At 41.9% G+C, this 22175-nt stretch overlaps 1 protein-coding gene across 12 annotated transcripts in view; it reads right to left on the bottom strand.

The window, feature by feature from the left end:
* The window catches only part of ACSL1 (acyl-CoA synthetase long chain family member 1), an 80335-nt gene that overhangs the window by 30051 nt on the left and 28109 nt on the right, over positions 1-22175 (bottom strand). For 11 of the 12 annotated variants that reach the window (XM_061584989.1, XM_061584991.1, XM_061584994.1 and 8 more), the window contains 9 exons: positions 19732-19846; positions 19272-19336; positions 12842-12943; positions 9069-9168; positions 8406-8584; positions 6078-6110; positions 5908-5959; positions 5104-5177; positions 3107-3184 (listed from right to left, as the gene is read on the bottom strand). In XM_061584989.1, coding sequence (XP_061440973.1) covers positions 3107-3184; positions 5104-5177; positions 5908-5959; positions 6078-6110; positions 8406-8584; positions 9069-9168; positions 12842-12943; positions 19272-19336; positions 19732-19846 — 798 coding nt within the window. Of the gene's footprint in view, positions 1-2976; positions 3055-3106; positions 3185-5103; positions 5178-5907; positions 5960-6077; positions 6111-8405; positions 8585-9068; positions 9169-12841; positions 12944-19271; positions 19337-19731; positions 19847-22175 lie in introns of all 12 variants that reach the window. The other variant, XM_061584990.1, reaches the window with a different exon arrangement.

Raw genomic sequence — 22175 nt, 5'->3', positions numbered from 1 at the left:
ATCATCTGCATATCTTATTGATATTTCTCCCTCCAGTTTTCACACCTCCTTCATCTTGGTCCAATCCCACTTTCCGTATATGTTCTGCATATAGATTAAACAAACAGGGTGATAAAATACACCTGTCTTACACCCTTTCCGATTGGGAACCAATCGACTACTCCATATTCTGTCCTTACTGTAGCCTCTTGTGCGGAGTATAATCAGGACAATCAGATGCTGTGGCACCCGCATTTCTTTTAAAGCAGTCCATAGTTTTTCATGATCTACACAATCAAAGGCTTTGCTGTAATCTATAAAGTACAGGGTGATTTCCTTCTGAAATTCCTTGGTCTGTTCCATTATCCAACGGATGTTTGCGATATGATCTCTGGTGCCTCTTCTCTTTCTAAATCCAGCTTCAATGCCTGGCATTTCTCGCTCCATATATGGTAAGAGCCTTTGTTGTAGAATCTTCAGCATTACTTTACTTCCATGGGATATTAACACAACAGTTCGATAATTACTGCATTCCCTAGGATCCCCTTTCTTTGGAATTGGGATGTGTATTGAATGCTCCCAGTCTGTGGGCCACTGTTTAGGTTTCCATATTTGTCGACAAATTTTTGTCAAAATGTGGACAGATTCAGTCTCAGTAGCTTGTAGCAACTCTATTGGTATGCCATCTGTTCCTTGTGATTTGTTTCTTCCAAATATTTTAAGAGCAGCTTTCACCTCACAGTCTAAAATTTCTGGTTCTTCATCATACGGTTCCTCCGAGAATGAATCTGTCATCCTTGTGTCTTTTATAGAGTTCTTCAGTGTATTGCTTCCATGTTCCTTTTATTTCATCTTGGTCAGTCAGTGTGTTCTCCTGTTGATTATTCAACATCCCTACCCTTGGTTTCAATGTCCCTTTAATTTCTCTAATCTTTTGGAATAGGGCTCTTGTTTTACCCTTTTTGTTGTCCTCTTCTATTTCTATACAATAACCATTGTAATAGTTCTCTTTGTCCCTACATACTAGTTACTGTATTGTTGCATTTAGGGTTCCAGCAGTGTTTCTTCTTAATTTCTTGTTTCCTGCATAAAATATTTTGTAGTTGCCTGAGTGAAAATGTCCCATTCCCATCCATTTTAATTCACTCATGCCAAGTATTGTAATGTTGATACATTCCATTTCTTGCTTGGCAATTTCTAACTTTCCCTGGTTCATGCTTATCACATTCCATGTTCCTATTGTATCCGGCGTACAACTCTGGACTCTCCTTTCGCATCTGTGCGCATCAGCCTCTGGGCTTCCTTTTGGCTTTGACCCAGCTGCGTCATTAGTCACAGCGCTACTCGTACTTGTCCTTTGTCCTTCCCCAGTAGCTCATTGAGTGCCTTCTGACCTGGGGGTCTCATCTTCCAGCACTATCTCATGTTTCATTTTGAGTATATAGATATCTACATTAGACAGAGAGATGAGGAAACTGGATAACTATCAAAACCTCTACATAGGGGTTATATGTATGACTCAAGGCATCATTTTCACACCTACTGGATCAGCACATTCAACTGTAAGAATGAAGAAAAAAAAGAAAAGGAATACTATTGCCCTGAAAGACTCTACTACAAGAACCTACAGAGGCAACAGGTTCAAAAAGTGCATAACGTTTGGTTGCACGGAAGAAGCAGTGCACAAGATTAAACCAGCTAAGACTAAAGCAGGAACAAGCCTGCTACAGACAACTATTTTTAATGGCATCATCCCGGAGGCTGATGCACACAGATGAGAAAGAGAAAATCACCCTGTGCTTTATAAATTACAGCAAAGCCTTTGAATGAGCAGATCACGAAAAACTATGGAATGCTTTAAAAGAAATGTGGGGTGCCACATGGAACTTGTCAAGGATTATCAATACCTCAGCACAGTCATTAACTAAAATGGAGACAATAGTCAAGAAATCAGAAGAAGGCTAGGACTGGAAAGGGTAGCTATAAGAGAACTAGAAAAGTTCCTCAAATGCAAAGACGCATCACTGAACACCAAAGTCAGGATCATACCGACCATAGTATTCCCAGTCTCTATGTATGGATGTAAAAGTTGGACAGTGAAAAAATCGGATAAGAGAAAAATGTGATGTTAGATGATAGCTTGGCAGATACCATGGACCACGAAAATACAAATAATTGGATGTTAGAACAAACTAAACCAGAACTATCACTAGAAGCTAAACTGATGAAACTGAGGTTATCATACTTTGGACACATAATGAGAAGACATGATTCACTAGAAAACACAATAATGCTGGGAAAAACAGAAAGGAGTAGGAAAAGAGGAAGACCAAACAAGAGATGAATTGATTCCACAGACCTGAACTTACAAGATCTGAACAAGGTGGTTTATAACAAATGCTATTAGCGGTCACCGATTTATAGGGTTGCCGTAAGTCATAATCAAATTGAAGGCACATCACAATTTTGGTTTGTTAGTAATACCTTGGCTTTCTATAAAACATCCCTTTCCAAGCAATTAATGTTGTACTATTATGCTTAGATGTTTAGCAGAAATCTCAGATTAGGGAAGGAAAGTGATCTGATACCAGTTTTCAGAGTTAAGCATTTATTGAAACCACATTAGGGCCCCATCTTCAATATGTTTAAAGCAGTATCATACCACTTTAAGCAATCATGGTTTCCCCCAAAGCAGCCTGGGAACTGTAGTTTAAGGGTGCTGAGAGGAGACCCCCATTCCCCTCACAGAGCTACAGTTCCCAGAGTCCCCTGGGAAGAAGGATTGATTGTTAAACCACTCTGATAATTGTAGCTTTTTGAGGGAAATAAGGACACCTGCGACACTGTAGTTTCCAGAATTCTTTGGGGAAAGCTATGACTGTTTAAAGTGGTATAATACTGCTTTAAATGTATAGTGCAGATGGGTCCTTGGTCTAGAGAGACTTATTTACTTGCTGGTAGGCTGACAAATATTGTTTCCTCATAAAAGCGACTTACCTGAACAGTTTTTTCAAACATATGTGCAAGAGGCAAAAAGGAAATGTGTGTGTCACAGGGACTCATTATATATCCACTCTGCAAAAAGAGGAGACTACTTAATGGTTACATAGAAAATACAGATGCCTACCTCCACAACTCTCTCAAACATATGGGCCAGGGGCAAAAAAGAGATTAAGGTATCTTCTGTACAAGGAAAGACTGCTTTCTGTCAATGGAAGCACCAATAAGAGGAGGGAAAAAGAAACTCATTAGGCAAGAATAAAATGTTAAGATTGTTACAATTTGTATAGTGCAAGAACCAATCGCTATAGCTCTCAACCTTGGGGCAACTCAAACTCAAATTCATCCAAAAGTCCTTCTTTATAGTGGTTAACCTTGATTTTTAGAAAGATTTGAAATTTTAATTATTTTTTTTAGTTGCTGAGATTGAGCCGCTCCAAGTCACCAAGTGTTTCCCTGCCTTATTCCACATTCATTTTCATGCTGATTAAATAAGATCAGCACACATGATCACCAAAGCAAAGAAAAAGAACGCAAATTACAAATAAAGATACCAAGCAAGCCCAAGTTTGCCTATCTGGCTGACTTGGTTAATGCACACTAGTTACCACATGGTACAGTTGTGTGGCCAGTGCTTTTAAAGTCCAGCTAGAGGCAATGTTGCTGTTCTACGTCAGTAATTAAAGGCCTACACCAGCCTTCCCAACTGTTTGGTCCCCAGATGTTGCTTGACTACAGTTCAAATTACCAGGTTTGAAAGTTGTGTCAAACATTTCCAATGCAGCCTTCATAATTGAACAAGTTAGTCAAGTCTAATCTTGGGTTACTGACAATTTTATTTAAAAAGTTTTTTCTGGCTTCAGGGTTGCAAGTAAAACCGAATCAAGCAACAACTTTTTATCATCTGAAGAATTATATAAGGACATCAGAAATAAAGGGCTGAAAATGAACAGTTTCATCCCTTGCTGCCAGACAGGATCCCAGATTATAACACAGTGCTAAACGGATTGACCTACAATCCATTAAGTGTACAATATGCACAAGAAGAGGGCAGAGACAAAAAGCACCAAAGCAGAGATACTTGGAAACAAGTAACGGTTCAGCAAAACTCACAGGAAGCAGGATATTATTTTCAGTAAATACCATGGAACAATCCTGTGTCTAACTGAACTCCATCCAACAGCTACATAGAATTAGGATACTTTCCAATTTAAAAAATCCAGAGATCTTTTTGTCATGTGCTTTTTTACAAGAGTTTTTGAAACCAGGCAAGTAGAGACGCAATACTGGACTTTGTTATAGAATTAACGTTAGGTGGTAAGCTAGCATGTTAGCCAAAATTAAAACACAAGGAAGAAAAGTAGTTAAGCACAGAAGTCAGGTAGTGGTTTGCTTAAATTTCATCTTGGTCATGAAGTCTGAGTAACCTTCAGCAAGCCACTCAGCATGATTGATGTGGAGATACTGGCCTACCTTACATTGCTGCAGGAATTCTTACAAGACTACGTTAATCACTAGACCACTAATGTCACAGATCAATGTCACTTAATAATGTCTATTATTAAGAAATTTAGCAGACACACCTATACTATAGGTCCTGATTCACCTTACAATTAATTTAAGTGAGCCTTCAAGACAGGATGTGTTATAAACCCAACAATAATGAAGATTCATCCACAAAGCAGCCTTTCCCATCTAGTGCCATCCAGACTTTTTTTGTCTACAACTCCCATCATCCCCAGTGACTGGCTATGCATGCTGAGAGCTGGAATCCAAAACATCTGGAGAGCACCAGGCTGAGGAAGGCTTCTACAGATTAATAGTATTAGACTGCAATCCACTACATATCTACTCAGAAATAAGCTCCATTGGGTTCAATGGGACTTACTCCCAGGTAAGTGTGCATTGAATTGCAGCGTTAAACAGCTTGGTGTGTGTGTTCATGTTTTTTAGAAGTATATTAACAAAGTTACAACCGTGAGTTGCAGTTGCCTGGCTCCAGCAGTCTGATTATAGCAGGCTTCTGAAACTCAAGGAGTTGTACATTACAAAAGATTTGAGTGCTCCCTTTCCAAGCGAGGCACACTCCCCAGGTTTTAAAAACTGTCAGTCAGCACACTTTACCTCTGTAGCTTTCACAAATGCCGACATATTGCTCACTACATTTTGGTGAGTAATCATTGCTCCCTTAGGGTTTCCTAAAGGAAAAGAGGTGTTAATATATGCAGTAGTGAAGACATCCAGTTTCTAAATGAGCTTCTGAGAACTCTTGTATACATAGGCTTAAAAATGGTAGGATCGATAATGAATCTACATAATCCATCCTACTCCCCTACGTTTCCTACTATATATGAAGAGAAATCCAGGGGACAGATAAACCTAGATAATGTACCCCGAAAACACTTATTTTTCTTTCCCAGAAGCCTAGATGCACAACTGAAGTCTCTATGGCCTATCAAAAACTAGAGCTCATAACACTTTAGTAAAGCGCCTGCTTTTATTGCATTAACTGCTTCCTACATTAGACTGCAATCCAGGTATCTCAAAACTCAAGCGCATATTTAGAAACCAATAGCACTAATGCCTCTTGTTAATTTAGGACTAACAGAAGTCTATTTCCTACCAATTTTTTAAAGTTTCTGCAGCATGGCTGGGGAACTGGATCCAGAACTGTCCCATCCTCTGCCCACCAGTCAATTGCCTGACAACATATCTCTGCACCTGACATCATATAATGTCAGGTGACTGACAGGTGGGAGAAATTTGCCCAAAATGATTTCACAGGCCAAATTCAGAGGCCTAGCAGGCCTAATTAGGCTCATGGGCTGGAAATTCCTCAACACTGTTCTACAGCGTGCAATGAAGAACTGCTCCACTGCCCCTATCTGACAAATTTTGTCTCCCCTGTACAAGACTTCTAAGGCATACCTGTAGTTCCACTGGTGAAACAGATTATGGCTAGATCTTCTGGTTTTGCAACCTAGTAAGAAGAGATTAGTCACTAGCATTCTCTCTTTAACATAAAGATCATATGCACACACTGACAAATTAAAAATTCTAAACTAGGTCTTCTATATTAGAAGCTGCATGGTACTTACTACAGGTTTGTGTCTGTGGGCTCTTCCCATAGCCTTTAGGAGAGAGAGAAAGATGTCAAGTTAGACAGGATTCTAAAGACGTTCAGGAGTTCCAGAGCTCCCACTTGAAGCCCTCTCAGGAGCTGCAGTGAAAACTACTTTTCATTCACAAGTTTCTAACCAAGGCTCAACTATTTGGAAGAGAAAGAGAAACCATTCATCCAGCTCAGTACATAAACCAAAACTGATTAAATTGATTGCACCATATTAAGTCTGACACTGCTCCTCTAGCATACCCCCCACTGGTTTCATCAATTTTTTGAAGACATTGAAGCTGAGGTGAGGAAAGGGAAGGACAGAGATGTGGTATGGCTTGGACTGCCAGATCAAAGCTTTAAGAGTGATTTTTTACCAGTATGAAGGCAAATCAACCTGGAGATAGTCTAGAGGCAATAAGCTAGTCTGAACAGGTTCATGAGTATAAACAAGCAGATTAAGAACTAAGCCATCCTTTCCCCAGGAAAACTCTTCAGTGGTACTTCTTTAGCAACTATGTATTTAACAACAATGTATTTAACAACATTTATAGACAAAAAACTAATCCATTTACATAGAATATTTATCAAAAAATACAGATCAACAGATCTTTTTTTAAAAAAGTATACATAATAAAATTAAATGCCTGGGTAGGCATACCAAAAGAAAAGTTTTTAGAAGGCATCTAAAACAGTACAGTGAAGACGCCTGCCTGGTGTTACTAGGCAGAGAGTTCCACAGCATGGGAGCTGCCACTCTAAAGGTAGATTCCCCACAGAGATGGAATGAACATTACATGGCACTTGTAAAGGTGCAAGTTCCATAGATCAAAGCAGTCAAGTGGGCACGCATGGGGCAAGCTGATCCTTGAAGTAAACTGGCTCCAAGCTGTAGAGGGCTTTACATACTAAAAGTAACCCCTTGAACTTGGACTAGTTAACACATTGGCAGTCAGTGCAGATCTTTAAGCAGAGGTGTAATATGCTGACAGGATCTGTCAGCAATCATACGGCAGCATTCTGCACTAACTGCAGTTTCCAGACCAGCCGCAGGGGAAACCACATACATTGGATTACAGTAATCCAATGAAGTTACCAATCCCTGCATACAATGGTCGAGCTATCCCAGTCCAAAATGACTGCAGCTGTCATACAGCCCAAGTTGATATAGGCACTTCTAGCTACCAAGACCTCCAGAGACGTAGTTGGATCAGGAAGCATCCCCAGACTATGCACCTGCTCCTTCAGAGGGAGTGCAATCCCATCTTCGGGTAGTTAACTGGCAAATTATTTGGACACAGGAATTCCTATGGTTTTCGCAAATGCAAACATGTTTTAAAAATATTGGTTCATGCAACTACTCCCCTTCTGTCTGGTGGCAATAGTGATTCTTAATAGGGAGAGAGAAATTCAGACAGGAATGGACATCCCTGAGCATTAACCCAGAATAATCTTTCAAATGCTCCGGTAGAACCTCTGTCACCTAAAGGAGCATTTAAAGACTTTTCCTTCCTCTCTCATAACACTAGAACTTGGGTCATCTAATGAAGCTGAACACTGAAAGATTCAGGACAGTCAAAAGAAAGTACTCCTTCACACAGGGCATTGTTAAGCTATGGAATTAACCCTCACAAGAGGTAGTGATGGCCACCAACTTGAATGGCTTTAAAAGCGGATTTGACAAATTCATGGACAGTAAGGCTATTAGTCACGATGGCTATGTTCTACCTCCACTGTCAGAGGCAGTATGCTTCTGAATACTAGTTGCTGGGAATCACACATGGGAAGAGTGCTGTTGTGCTCAGGTTCTGCTTGAAGGCTTCCCACATGCATCTGGTTGATTAATGGGAGAACAGGATGCTGGTGTAGATTGGCCTTTGGCCCAGTCCAGCAAGGCTCATCTTATGCTAGGTTTAGGCAACTTGACTGGACTACGGACCACAAGTTAAAAAAACCCTTGCTTTATGTATTTGTGTACAAGGCTTCTGATCTTCATTAATTAGGACTACAGAGGTTTTAAAAACATTTTTCAATAGCAATTCTTTCAGAATTTGCACAACTTTTGAACCAGTTATACTTGGTACTTTAATCTTGGCAAATGTTTAGTATTATCTATGTGTCGTGAAACATTAATAGCGATTTGTAAACTAGCCAGGAGATTCAGTCTTTTACACAATAAAAGTCCAACCTTTATCCTTTACTCTTTTGGTCAAAGATCATCATTTTGTAACTGGGTAAACTTGGCTTCTTTCTTGATAAGGCATTTTGCTATATCATCAAAATAAATGGCTGTCCCAGTAACTGCTTTGCTTACCTCAAGTTCTTTCATACTGATAATATCCACTCCACATTTATTTCCACAGGTCACAAGATCACTATCAAACGGATCCATGATCACAATTGTCTTGAGGACCGATATTTCTCCCTTCTCAGTGCTATCCAGCAGAAGCTTGGCTTTTTCAGGCTTATCACAAAAAACCAATGCTATGTCAGCTAAAATTGAGAAGAAAGGTAGGAAGAAAGGTGGCAAACATATGGAAGTTTGAGTAATTAGAATTAGCGTACCCTGTCTAATCTATTTCTACATGAAAGACTATCTAACCTAGGTTGGAAGTAATTTGCATATTGTACACTTATGCTTGTATTTTAATTTTGCTGCAGAGATCTTTTTCTAGGCTACTCAAAGAATGTTATTCAGACTGCTGCTTCTCCCAAGCCATTTTAATCTAAAACAGACTGCCAAAATCTATGGATTCATTTCCTACAGTGAGTATGTCCTAGTGTCTACCCGGCTATTAGAGGCGCATTGATCCTATTTACTGATATTCTGTTGCTATAGCAGCTTTCAAAAATAATTCTGCAAATAAATTTATGGCTGCAAAACCAGTTGCATTCAGTGATGTTCAGGTCACAGTGAACTTTTCAACAGTGACAGTATTGCACACAAATGTATTCAGTTGAAGGATGCAGAATATACCTTTATTTACAATATAAGTGATAGCTTCGGCTCCAAGGGTGTCGTAGAGGGGTACAACCACCATAGAGTAAGTGTAGCATCCTTGTTCAATGATAACCCACTGCAAGAGAAGCAGAATTAATGTAGTGTTTGTATGCCAAGCACAGATGCTACAGCAAGCTGGTCTGGTTTAGGTATTTTCACACTAACATTCAAACAGTGACTCACGTTTGGAAGTATCAGCCTCGCTTGTTTTCAAAGCAAGCTGCTGCCATCAGTTGAAGTACATAGCAGTAAAGGCAACTCTCCACACTTTTACAATTGCTGCAGGAAAGACTGGTATTTTCCACAGCAAATTCTGAGCTTGTGGATGTCACAAGAATATACTCTTCTTTAAATATCAGTCTCTAGTATGTCCAGGAAACATGGCCCAATCAGGTTTCCTAGATGCATGTATACTCAAAGTTTGCTAGCAGCAAACTAACGTACTGAGCTACTACTGAGATGTTATATTTGAATTCAAAAGCTGGATAAGCATTATGCCACTAAAACAGCAATCTGGAGTTCAGTTTTGTTTGCAAAGCAGTTTTCTTCCACATGAAGTAGTGGTTGCAAGAGATACAGAAGTTGCCACCTTAACCTGATCAAGAGTGACAGGACTTCTGCACCTATTTTCTCAAGTTTCTGGTCAGCATCTGGGCACTCTGTTACCGATATATGCATATTAACAGATTAGGCAAATATATATACAGTAAGTACTGGGTATACATAAACACGTGAAAGTCTCTGTAGCTGAGTAGTTGCCCCATGACTAACTATATATATTCACACCCACAAACACACAAGCAAGAGTTAGTTTCCACCTACGCAACAACCTGAGGCAACATACATATATGGATATCTAGGTATTCAGAGAAATGAACATGGAGGAGAATCCACTGGAGTGGCAGCTGATGTACAATGAGTCAAAAAGTTATGTTCTTGATTATATGTGCCACTGCCATTCAAGCCCAAGGTCATAACCCAGTCTTTAAATCTATTGTCTACCTAGTAATCAAGAGCAAGAGGCATATATATGCCAGGTACCCTTCTGAACAAATATGTAATTCACTGCAACGAAATCCATACTGCAGAATATAGTACAATCTAATCGTAATTGCAACTGTTTAGTCTCTTTCCCTAAGGGACAGAATGAAGAAAGAAAATGTTTTGCAGAGACATGCTGTCCATCATTTCCCAAACTGGTGCTCTCCAGATGTTTTGGACTACAATTCCCATACTGGTTGAAGTTTATGGGAGCTGTAGTCCAAACCATCTGGAGGGCACAAGGTTGGGAAAGGCTATTCTAAAGAAAGGGGTTTCCATAACCAGGACACCACAACTGGGGCACTGCCATGGAGAAGGCCTTCCCCTGTATCACTGTACATCAGGACATTCCCATCTATGGGACCATGAGAAGGGCCTCCCCCACAGAACACAGGCTACAATTAGCCAAATATGAGAGGTGATGGTCCTTTAAGTATTTGGGCCCCAAATCATTTAGGGCTCAATATGCTAATGTTTATTTATTTTAAAGCATTTCTAAACCACTTAGAGATGTTTAAATATTACCACTTTAACGTTAACACTTTGAATTGGGCCAAGTAGCAAAAAGGGAGCTCCCACAAGCTCAATGTGATTTTACCTTGCTGCCCCGCTCAATCCAACAGCAGCTTCTGGACCATTTTCAAGGGCAGCCTTATATAGAGTGCATTACAGCAGTTCAGTCTTGAGGACACCATCGTATAGATGACTGTGGCCAAACTATCCCAATCTAGGAAGAGGTGCAACTGGCAATCCAGCAGAAGCTGGAAATAGCCTCTCCTAGCTATTGAGGTCATTGGGACCTGTAGCAAAAGCCACTGATGCAATCCAGACTTAAGAAACAAAGTTGGATCAAGAAGCATCCCCCAAACGTCAACCCTGCTCCTTCACAGGGACTCATTCCAGAATAGGGTTTTCCTCCCAGCTCTCAGACATAAGAACCACTCACCAACAGAACCTCTACTGTCTTATCAGGATTCAGCTTCATTTTTTTGGCTCTCATTCAGCCCATTACTGCCTCCACCAGTACAGAACTTGCACAGCCTCACCAAATGTAAGTGGTATAAGAGAGACAGAGCGCAATGTCAGCAGCATAATGATGACACAACGCACCAAGTCTCCAAATGACCTCTGCTAGTTGCATCAAATAGATAACACACATGCAGGAATCCCACAGCCCATAAGCCAGAGGGAGCAAGCAGTAGTCCCTCCATTGCCACTCTTTGGTATCAGCCCTGTAGGTAGTGGTGCAAGCACCATAGCATCATCTCTCAAACTCCGATCTCACCAAGCTATTCTAGGAAGATACCAAGGTTGATAGAACCAAAAGCCATTCAGATGTCAAGGAAAATCAACAGGGTCACACCCCCACCCACATCTCTCCCCCAATACAGATAATCAACCAAGGTGATCAAGGTTTTTCAGAGCCAAACTCTAGCCTGAAACCAGAGTGAAGCGTCTTTAGATAATTTGTTTCCTGAAAACATACATGAAGTTGTTGAGCAACCACCCCAAACCATCTTGTTCAAAAAGGATATATCTGTCACTGGACGGTAGATGTCCAAAACCTCAGGGTCCTTAAGGAGGGAACACACCACTGCTTCTTGTTTACATCGACAGGCCACAACAAACTGAAGCTGATCCTATAAAACTGGATTTGATGGTGCTCTAGACCCTCCTCAGAACTTGTTGCAACCATGGTATCATGTTCCAATCAAAATCAAGTGATTTTGCCCTCAAAATGCTCTGCTAATTGATCCCAGGAGGCTTTTAAGGGCTCTGGTGTTCCCAACTGTGGGCCAGATTTCACTATCCCACTCACCACTCAGAAAGACTCTGCTGGATGGCAGTCCAAGGATACAATGGTGATGAAGAAACAAGCTTTATTCACTGCCATCACAGTCACTTGGTGACTTCTCTACAGGACGTGGTATCATCCAGCCTGTTTCATTGCCTGCAGCTCCACAGAACACTAGGGTACCATACGAGCTCCACAGTACCAGAGAGAACAATTAAGAGTCAACCTGTTGATGGTCCTCTCCATCTTGCCACTCTACAGTGAGAGCAGTGATTCAACAGGAGCACCAGTCATATCAGCTGGGAACTTCCCAATTCCTTAAGTCTTGGAGATGGAACAAGTCCCGCATCTTTGCAGGGAGCAGAGAACAGCTGCCATCAGCTGAAACTTCACCAGGGAGTGAAGTGTCCATGACAATGGAATAACTCTTGTCTACCACCACCAGACCACTCCCAACCCACTCTATACCGGATTGAGGGTAACAGGCATCAGGCCAACATATACTGAAGCAGCCCCATAGTTGCCAAGGTGACTATGAATTCCATGAGCCTCAGAATATATACTGAAGTCACCCAACACAATAGTTTGGGGGTTCTCCAGCACCATCCCCGAGACCGCTTCTGCCACCTCAGGGAGGCAGGGTGGACAGTATGTTAGCAGAATCCCTGTTTTGGCACCAAGAACAAACCTTCAATCCATGTTTCCAGATGAACTGGTTTCATGGTGATCAAGATGGGATTTTTATAGATGGTGGCACCTCCCAGCCCTTCAGCCTGTGTTGGTGCTACACCGAGTATCCAGGCAGACAGAACAAGGTCAAATCAGGGCCGCTAAAGCTCATCCACCCAGGGATGCAAAGCTATACAACTAAACCTTTCTCTCTAGAGTGATGAGTCCAATGATCTTTGATTACCTCTGGCCTGTTCTGTGAAAATATCCCTATGTACTGATCAGGAGATGGTTTGAATCCTCTGTTCAGAAGTGCTGAGCCAACACATTCCGCTCTTTCTGCAGTCTGGGGAAAAAACACACATCTATGTAAACGTTGCATCACTTACCAATTCTGTGAAAGTGTGTACACTGCTGGGGTGAGACTGTGCTGGGACCATCAAAGGGGCAGCTTTCCCACCTGCTTTGCCCCCCCACTCCTGCTCTCAGTGACATTTTCCTGGGGACTGTCCTTTACCAGGAAGATGAATGCTTTTGGATAGCTGTTGATGCTTTTTAGAAATGCTATAATTTTGTTAGTTTGGTTTTTTGTAAATTGTATTGTTTTTATTTGTATTTTGTATTTGTGTTTTTTATTTGTGTGTAAGCCGCCTTGGGGGCCTTTTTGGCCAAAAGGCGGCCTAGAAATAAAACATAACGTTTGTGGAACGTTATGGGGAAATGCAGCCGTGAGGTCCTGGAAGCAAAATTTAGGTTGCTAGGTAGGATGCTGAAAGCCAGGACCTCCAAGGTGGCTTTCTCTGAAATGCTACCGGTTCCACGCGCAGGACCAGCCAGACAGGCACAGCTTTGCAGTCTCAATGCGTGGATGAGACGATGGTGTCGGGTGGAAGGGTTTGGATTTGTTAGGCACTGGGGAACATTTTGGGACAAGCCGGGCCTGTACAAAAGGGACGGGCTCCACTTGAACCAGAATGGAACCAGACTGCTGGCACTTAAAATTAAAAAGGTAGCAGAGCAGCTTTTAAACTGACTGAGGGGGGAAACCCGACAGGAGCTGAGGAAGGTCCAGTTCGGAATAAACCTCCCCCCTGGGATAAAGACCAAAGAAATGATGAAATTTTAAAAGGGGTAGGCCTAGAAGTAGGCATTGTGAGAGCAGGTGCACAGGATATAAATTCAGAAGGGCAAAATTACCACAGGCCAAACCACAAGTGCCAAAGACACTTGAAGAGAGACACTGCTTACAAGTGCCTGTACGCTAATGCTAGGAGCCTGCGAACCAAGATGGGAGAACTGGAGTGCTTGGTCTTAGAGAAGAGCATTGATATAGTGAGCATAACGGAGACCTGGTGGAATGGAGAAAACCAGTTGGATACGGTTATCTCTGGATATAAACTATATCGGAAGGACAGGGAAGGATGTTTTGGTGGCGAAGTCGCTCTATACGTGAAAGAAGGCATTGAATCCAGCAAGCTTGAAACCCCAAAAGAGGCAGACTCCTCCACAGAATCATTGTGGGTGGTCATACCATGCCCCAAGAGGGATTTAATACTGGGAACGATCTATCGTCCCCCTGATCAAAATGCTCAGGGAGACCTGGAGATGAGATATGAAATTGAGGAAGCATCCAAACTAGGAGATGTGGTAGTAATGGGTGACTTCAACTACCCAGACATAGACTGGCCACATATGTGTTCCAGTCATGACAAAGAAGCAAAATTTCTAGATATTCTAAATGACTATTCCCTAGACCAGTTGGTCATGGAACCGACCAGAGGGACGGCAACCCTGGACTTAATCCTCAGAGGGGACCAGGACCTGGTGCGAGATGTAAGTGTTGTTGAACCGATTGGGAGCAGTGACCACAGTGCTATTAAATTAAACATACAGTAAATGGCCAATTGTCAAGAAAATCCAACATGGTCACATTTGACTTCTAAAGAGGAAACTTCACAAAAATGAGGGGATTGGTAAAAAGAAAGCTGAAAAACAAAGTCCAGAGGATCACATCACTCGAAAATCCTTGGAAGTTGTTTAAAAACACTATATTAGAAGCTCAACTGGAGTGCATACCGCAGATCAGAAAAGGTACTGCCAGGGCCAAGAAGATGCCAGCATGTTTAATGAGCAAAGTCAAGGAAGCTCTTAGAGGCAAAAAGTCTTCCTTCAGAAAATGGAAGTCTTGTCCGAATGAAGAAAATAAAAAAGAACACAAACTCTGGCAAAAGAAATGCAAGAAGACAATAAGGGATGCTAAAAAAGAATTTGAGGAGCACATTGCTAAGAACATAAAAACCAACAACAAAAAAATCTATAAATACATTCAAAGCAGGAGATCATCTAGGGAGGCGATTGGACCCTTGGATGATAAGGGAGTCAAAGGTGTACTAAAGAACGATAAGGAGATTGCAGAGAAGCTAAATGAATTCTTTGCATCTGTCTTCACAATGGAAGATATAGGGCAGATCCCTGAACCTGAACTAACATTTGCAGGAAGGGATTCTGAGGAACTGAGACAAATAGTGGCAACGAGTGAGGAAGTTCTAGGCTTAATGGACAATATAAAAACTGACAAATCACCGGGCCCGGATGGCATTCACCCGAGAGTTCTCAAAGAACTCAAATGTGAAATTGCTGATCTGCTAACTAAAATATGTAACTTGTCCCTCAGGTCCTCCTCCGTGCCTGAGGACTGGAAAGTGGCAAATGTAACACCAATATTCAAAAAAGGATCCAGAGGGGATCCCGGAAATTACAGGCCAGTTAGCTTAACTTCTGTCCCTGGGAAACTGGTAGAAAGTATTATTAAAGCTGGATTAACTAAGCACATAGAAGAACAAGTCTTGCTGAAGCAGAGCCAGCATGGCTTCTGCAAGGGAAAGTCCTGTCTCAGTAACCTATTAGAATTCTTTGAGAGTGCCAACAAGCATATAGATAGAGGTGATCCAGTGGACATAGTGTACTTAGACTTTCAAAAAGCGTTTGACAAGGTACCTCACCAAAGACTTCTGAGGAAGCTTAGCAGTCATGGAATAAGAGGAGAGGTCCTCTTGTGGATAAGGAATTGGTTAAGAAGCAGAAAGCAGAGAGTAGGAATAAACGGACAGTTCTCCCAATGGAGGGCTGTAGAAAGTGGAGTCCCTCAAGGATCAGAATTGGGACCTGTACTTTTCAACTTGTTCATTAATGACCTAGAATTAGGAATGAGCAGTGAAGTGGCTAAGTTTGCTGTCGACACTAAATTGTTCACGGTTGTTAAAACAAAAAGGGATTGCGAAGAGCTCCAAAAAGACCTCTCCAAACTGAGTGAATGGGCGGAAAAATGGCAAATGCAATTCAATATAAACAAGTGTAAAATTATGCATATTGGAGCAAAAAATCTTAATTTCACATATACGCTCATGGGGTCTGAACTGGCGGTGACCGACCAGGAGAGAGACCTCGGGGTTGTAGTGGACAGCACGATGAAAACGTCGACCCAGTGTGCGGCAGCTGTGAAAAAGGCAAATTCCATGCTAGGGATAATTAGGAAAGGTATTGAAAATAAAACAGCCAATATCATAATGCCGTTGTATAAATCTATGGTGCGGCCGCATTTGGAATACTGTGTACAGTTCTGGTCGCCTCATCTCAAAAAAGATATTATAGAGTTGGAAAAGGTTCAGAAGAGGGCAACCAGAATGATCAAGGGGATGGAGCGACTCCCTTATGAGGAAAGGTTGCAGCATTTGGGGCTTTTCAGTTTAGAGAAAAGGTGGGTCAGAGCAGACATGATAGAAGTGCATAAAATTATGCATGGCATTGAGAAAGTGGATAGAGAAAAGTTCTTCTCCCTCTCTCATAATACTAGAACTCGTGGACATTCAAAGAAGCTGAATGTTGAAAGATTCAGGACAGACAAAAGGAAGTACTTCTTTACTCAGCGCATAGTTAAACTATGGAATTTGCTCCCACAAGATGCAGTAACGGCCACCAGCTTGGATAATAATAAATAATAAAATTTAATTTTTGTGTCGCCTATCTGGCCGAAGCCACTCTAGGCGACGTACAAACTAAAATTCAGTAAAATACAATACAATACAGATAAAATACAATGAAGTCATTAATCACAGCAGCATGAGATCAGTTAGGGCAATCAATAGATAATAAGTATCCCAAAAAAGTTAGCCCTCCCCGGAAATCCTAAAGGCCTGTCCAAAGAGCCAAGTTTTTAAGGCCCGGCGGAATGTATCCAGGGAAGGGGCATGGCGAAGATCGAATGGGAGGGAGTTCCAGAGAGTGGGGGCCACCACTGAAAATGCCCTCTCTCTAGTCCCTACCAACCTAGCTGTTTTCGTTGGTGGGACTGAGAGAAGGCCCTGTGTGGCTGATCTGGTTGGGCGGCTTAATTTGTGGTACTGGAGGCGCTCCTTCAGGTAAACTGGGCCGAGACCGTATGGGGATTTAAAGGTTAATACCAACACCTTGAATTGGGCCCGGAAAACAACTGGAAGCCAATGTAGGTGAAATAATACTGGCGTGATGTGATCACGGCGGCGGCTGTTTGTAAGCAACCGCGCCGCCGCATTCTGCACCAGTTGTAGTTTCCGGACCGTTTTCAAGGGTAACCCCACGTAGAGCACATTGCAGTAGTCTAATCGAGAGGTGACCAGGGCGTGTACCACCAGTGGGAGCTGATGAATAGGGAGGTAGGGTTGCAGCCTCCGTATGAAATGTAATTGGTACCAAGCTGCCCGGCTCACTGCCGAAATCTGAGCCTCCATGGACAGCCTGCAATCAAGAACCACCCCGAGGCTGCGGACCTGATCTTTCAGGGGTAAACTTACCCCATTAAACTGTAGGTCAACAGCACCCAACCTCCCCCTGTCACCCACAAGTAGCACCTCGGTCTTATCAGGATTGAGCTTCAGTCTGTTCCTTCCCATCCACCCACTCACAGATTCCAGGCACTTGGACAAGGTCTCCACAGCCATCTCTGGTGAAGATTTAAAGGAGAGATAGAGCTGCGTGTCATCAGCATATTGGTGACATCGCAGCCCAAAACTCCTGATGATAGCTCCCAGCGGTTTTACATAGATGTTAAATAGCATGGGAGAGAGGATAGAGCCCTGTGGCACTCCACATGTGAGGGGCCAAGGGTCTGAAACCTCATCTCCCAATGCTACCTGTTGATGCCTGTCAGAGAGAAAGGAACGGAACCACTGCAAAACAGTGCCTCCTATTCCCAATCCTTCCAGGCGATCTAACAAGATACCGTGGTCGACGGTATCAAAAGCCGCCGAGAGATCCAGGAGGACAAGAAAGGTGGATTCTCCCCTATCTAATGCCCTCCTCATATCATCCACCAGAGCGACCAAGGCTGTTTCAGTACCATGTCCAGTCCTGAAACCTGATTGGTATGGATCCAAATAATCCGTTTCATCCAAGTGTGCTGACAACTGGCCAGCCACCACTCGCTCAATGATCTTCCCCAAAAATGGCAGATTTGAAACGGATGGCTTTAAAAGAAGATTAGACAAATTCATGGAGGACGGGGCTATCAATGGCTACTAGCCGTGATGGCTGTGCTCTGCCACCCTAGTCAGAGGCAGCATGCTTCTGAAAACCAGTTGCCGGGAGCCTCAGGAGGGGAGAGTGTTCTTGCACTCGGGTCCTGCTTGCGGGCTTCCCCCAGGCACCTGGTTGGCCACTGTGAGAACAGGATGCTGGACTAGATGGGCCACTGGCCTGATCCAGCAGGCTCTTCTTATGTTTGATTTTTCCATTTTATCTCACTCAGTCACTTCATTAACTTTAGCCGCTTAACCCATTTTACATAGGTATTTATATTTGACAGTGCTTAAGCTAGGCTGTTTGCCATTAACGAGGAGAATGGGATCCCATTTTTAGGCACACTAATAGATGGTGCCTTGACAGAGTTAAGAATATTTCCCACAATGATCCTGGCCATTAATTTAACAAAGCACACTGAAGATCCAGATTTTAAACTAGTTGAGATATACTCAGTTTTAGTATGGAGAAGAGAATGTTGTTTGTTTACCTAACAATACAAAACCTTGGTATTTGAAATATTATAGGGATCACATACTGGATCTATACTTCCAACACCTAATCATCTCCCTCACAATATTTTAATATATACATATCAGCCAAGTTACTATAAAACATGGTAATACGGATCCTAAGATAATTTTACTTGAGAAAGTTAATTGAAGAAAAGTTTGCCATCCTCCCAGGCACCTGCAGCCTCCCAAAAGCCTCCACTCCTTTCTGGATAATTCCTTCATTCTACACAGGGTTGGGGGCCTCTGATCCTCTCAACAGACTTTTCAGGGGTTGTAGGGGAAAGGAAGGGACAGGAAATATAAGGAAGTTCATAGAAGGAAAACCTTATTAAAATCCAAGGTTATCCTCTTTGAAAGATACTTGAACATGTCAACTGGAATCTAGATGATTAGATGGAAGCTTGAATGCTAGTGAAACTTAACAACAAAGCAGTATCAAGTTTAAACCCAAAGAACATAACTCACTTTTAACTATGCATCAAATAATTGCAGTTGTCTAACTTTCCCAACCCAGCATTTTTTGCAGGAAAAGAATATTGACTGCTGTAAGCAGCAAAAGAACTAAACACAAATCATATAAATGTACACAAAATAGGGTCAACTTACCTCCTTGTAAGATATCCATTCATATGGTTGATTTGGTTTCCTTACACCCAAACAGGGGCCATTGTCTATAAAGTGATAAGTTTTAAAAGTTTATTACTTTTAGGGGGGGAAATTAGAGAAACGGGAAATTCTAGTTCACTCCATTACCAAACAGTTCAATTCTAGACTTTAAAAAAAAAAGACCTTAAAGTTGCAAACTAATGTGTCGAGAAGCATAGAATAGTAGAGCTGGAAGAGGCCTATAAGGCCATTGAGTCCAACCCTCTGCTCAGTGCAGGAATCCAACTTAAACTGTCAATATTGTAACCAACATGACACATCTAGACCACTTCAACCTTTAATCCTCAAGTCTTGAAAGTTTAGATGATTAGTATTTGGGAGAGCATTTGCTTGGTTATTCTACCACACATGGATTTTTATGTCCAGCAGACCATATTTTAATGAAAGTATGAATACTCACTTGATACATGCATACCCCTTTGGAACACATCATAAATTGTCCTCACATCATCATAGTAGTATAACATTGGCTCATCACTGTCAAGTAGTGATGATCTTCGGGCATGGTCTTTGCCCTGTATAAAAAAGGAGGTTAAATTACACATTTATTGCTTCAAAGCCTTCTGTGTCACTTCTTTTTTATGTCAGACAGTAATATCCAAGTAACTAAGATGTTGCAACAATTTATCAAATTAGGGAGCATATCAACAAAAGAGGCAAAACTGGACATCAACAGGTGACAGATACCAGTTCTGTCACTGTGGGCTCATCCAGACCATACAAAAAAAATCCTTTTCTTTACTCGAATTGTCTGCTGGTAGTCCAAACCTAGTTGTTTTGCATTTTCTTTGTACTTCAATCAAACCTTTTCCTCATCCATACTGGCGTGCCCTTTTTTTGTTGACATACCCTCCTTCTCATCTTGTTGTGTTACTGATTGGCTCAGATCAGAAGGGAGAGGGGTGAAGAAGCAAATGGGAACCCAACAGAAGCAGGAGGAGTGGAAGGAGGTGATGGCATCCCGCCTCAGTAACTTTTTATCTTGCTGCTTGTTTCCTATTCACACTACAGCTGATATAAGAAACTGCAGAGTAAGGGAGGGGAAAGTGTGGAAAGGCAGTGATTAGAGACCAGCATCATATGGAAGAGGGAGAATTAATGGAGACACATGGGCCTTCCCATGCAGATTAAATGGAAGTATGGATGAGCCCTGTATAGGGATGGGCAAGGATTTTGCTGGAATCGAAAATAAAACCAGATTCCCCAACAATTTGCATATTCGAAACCTGTGCGGAATGGCATGGAATGCTGTGAGCTTCTGCAACTTTTTCTGGCGCTGGATATTAAACTGCATTAGATTTATAAGAAACTGACTCATCAGCCTCTCTTCTTTGCTTTACTGTGTGAAACTAACAAGTATGCTTGGGGGGGGGGAAGGATCAAATACAGGAATTAAAACTGCAGCAGCATCCTGATTTAATACCTTCCACCCATCAGAAAGAAAGTTGCATTTTTAGCCCAACCCACAGCCCAGCATAATGAAGCCCTGACCCTGTACTGCAGAGACTTGCTTCTTCTTTTCTTTTCTTTCAACTGCTGCAAGGCTGAGCTATGCTCAGCATAACTTTTTACTTTTTCCCCCTGTGCCAAAACAGCCTCCTCCTATCTTATCCTCTGCCCCCAGGCAAATAGCAGGCTTGTCAGTTTCACACTGTAAAGCAAAGCAGAGAGCTGATCAGTCTCAGCAAGATGACTAAATATTGATCAACGGTGTGTGTGTGTCTGTCTGTCTGTCTGTCTGTCTGGGGTATGGGGAATACAAGAGGGGTTTCCCCCCTCCCTGTTCTTGTCCTCACTCCTGGACCCCCTCCTTTTTCAATTTCCTCAGCCCATTTCACCCTCAAGCATCCTTATTGAAATGGGCTTCTGCAGCAATCTCCCCTACCTCCCTCACTCTCAACTTGAGAGCTCCTTGCCAGAATCCAGCCTATTTTATCAATATTTTATTTCAAATCATCAATATTTTTTTCAAAATATTAATAATTTGAAAGAAAATATTGATACAGGAAAGGAAAGCAGCTTTGCTGCCTCATGCTTGGCTGTGACTGAGGCTGGTCAGTTTTCACCTTGAAAGGAAAAGAGAAAAGCAGCTTTCAGTGCCCTCCCAATCCATTTCCCCCTACAAAAATATTGATATTACTATCAATATTTTATTTCAAAATATTGGTATTTTCTTTAACATATAAGTAATTTGAAAGAAAATATTGATATTAATATCAATATTTTTTGGACATGGAAAACAGGATCAGTAAAAGCAGCACAACTCGAATCAACAACAGCCTGTTAGGTCAACGCAATGCTTTTGAAGGGGCACCAACCCACAGATCCCATCCCTAGCCCTGTAATACAGACTGCTACTCTTGCAAGGAAAGTATCTTTACAGATTGTTCACTCAGGAAAGGCATTTTTCAGTGTTAACATGGTTCAACTGGTTTCAAACTAGTTTTTGTACAGAGTTTTATATTCGAGAACTGACATTTATATAAAATACTACTTGGTGTTTCTTTCATTGAAAGAATCAGTCAACTGGAAAGTCTCCAAACTGACATTTTATAAACTATAAAAACTACTTCATCATTGTAGAATCCTCTTCAGTACAGGCCCTGCTTTGTACATGGAAGTCTTGTGATCATTCACATGTTCTTTGAAATTATCAGCAATGAAAAAAGAGCAAGGACTATTATTCCCTCCCCCCTCTAGGATGCACACCTTAACATGGTGAGGGGGTTTGAGAGTGTTGAAGCTGACAGCAATGCCATCGGGAGTGTAGACCAAGAGGCTAGACTCCTAGCAGGGGCACCCAAGGTGTAATGGTCAAAGCTGATACACCAGACTAAGATGCTT

The sequence above is a fragment of the Rhineura floridana genome, chromosome 9, assembly GCF_030035675.1.
Source record: "Rhineura floridana isolate rRhiFlo1 chromosome 9, rRhiFlo1.hap2, whole genome shotgun sequence".
Lineage (NCBI taxonomy): Eukaryota > Metazoa > Chordata > Lepidosauria > Squamata > Rhineuridae > Rhineura > Rhineura floridana.
Note: the sequence above shows the minus strand (reverse complement) of the source record. Positions and strands in the feature narration are given on the sequence as shown.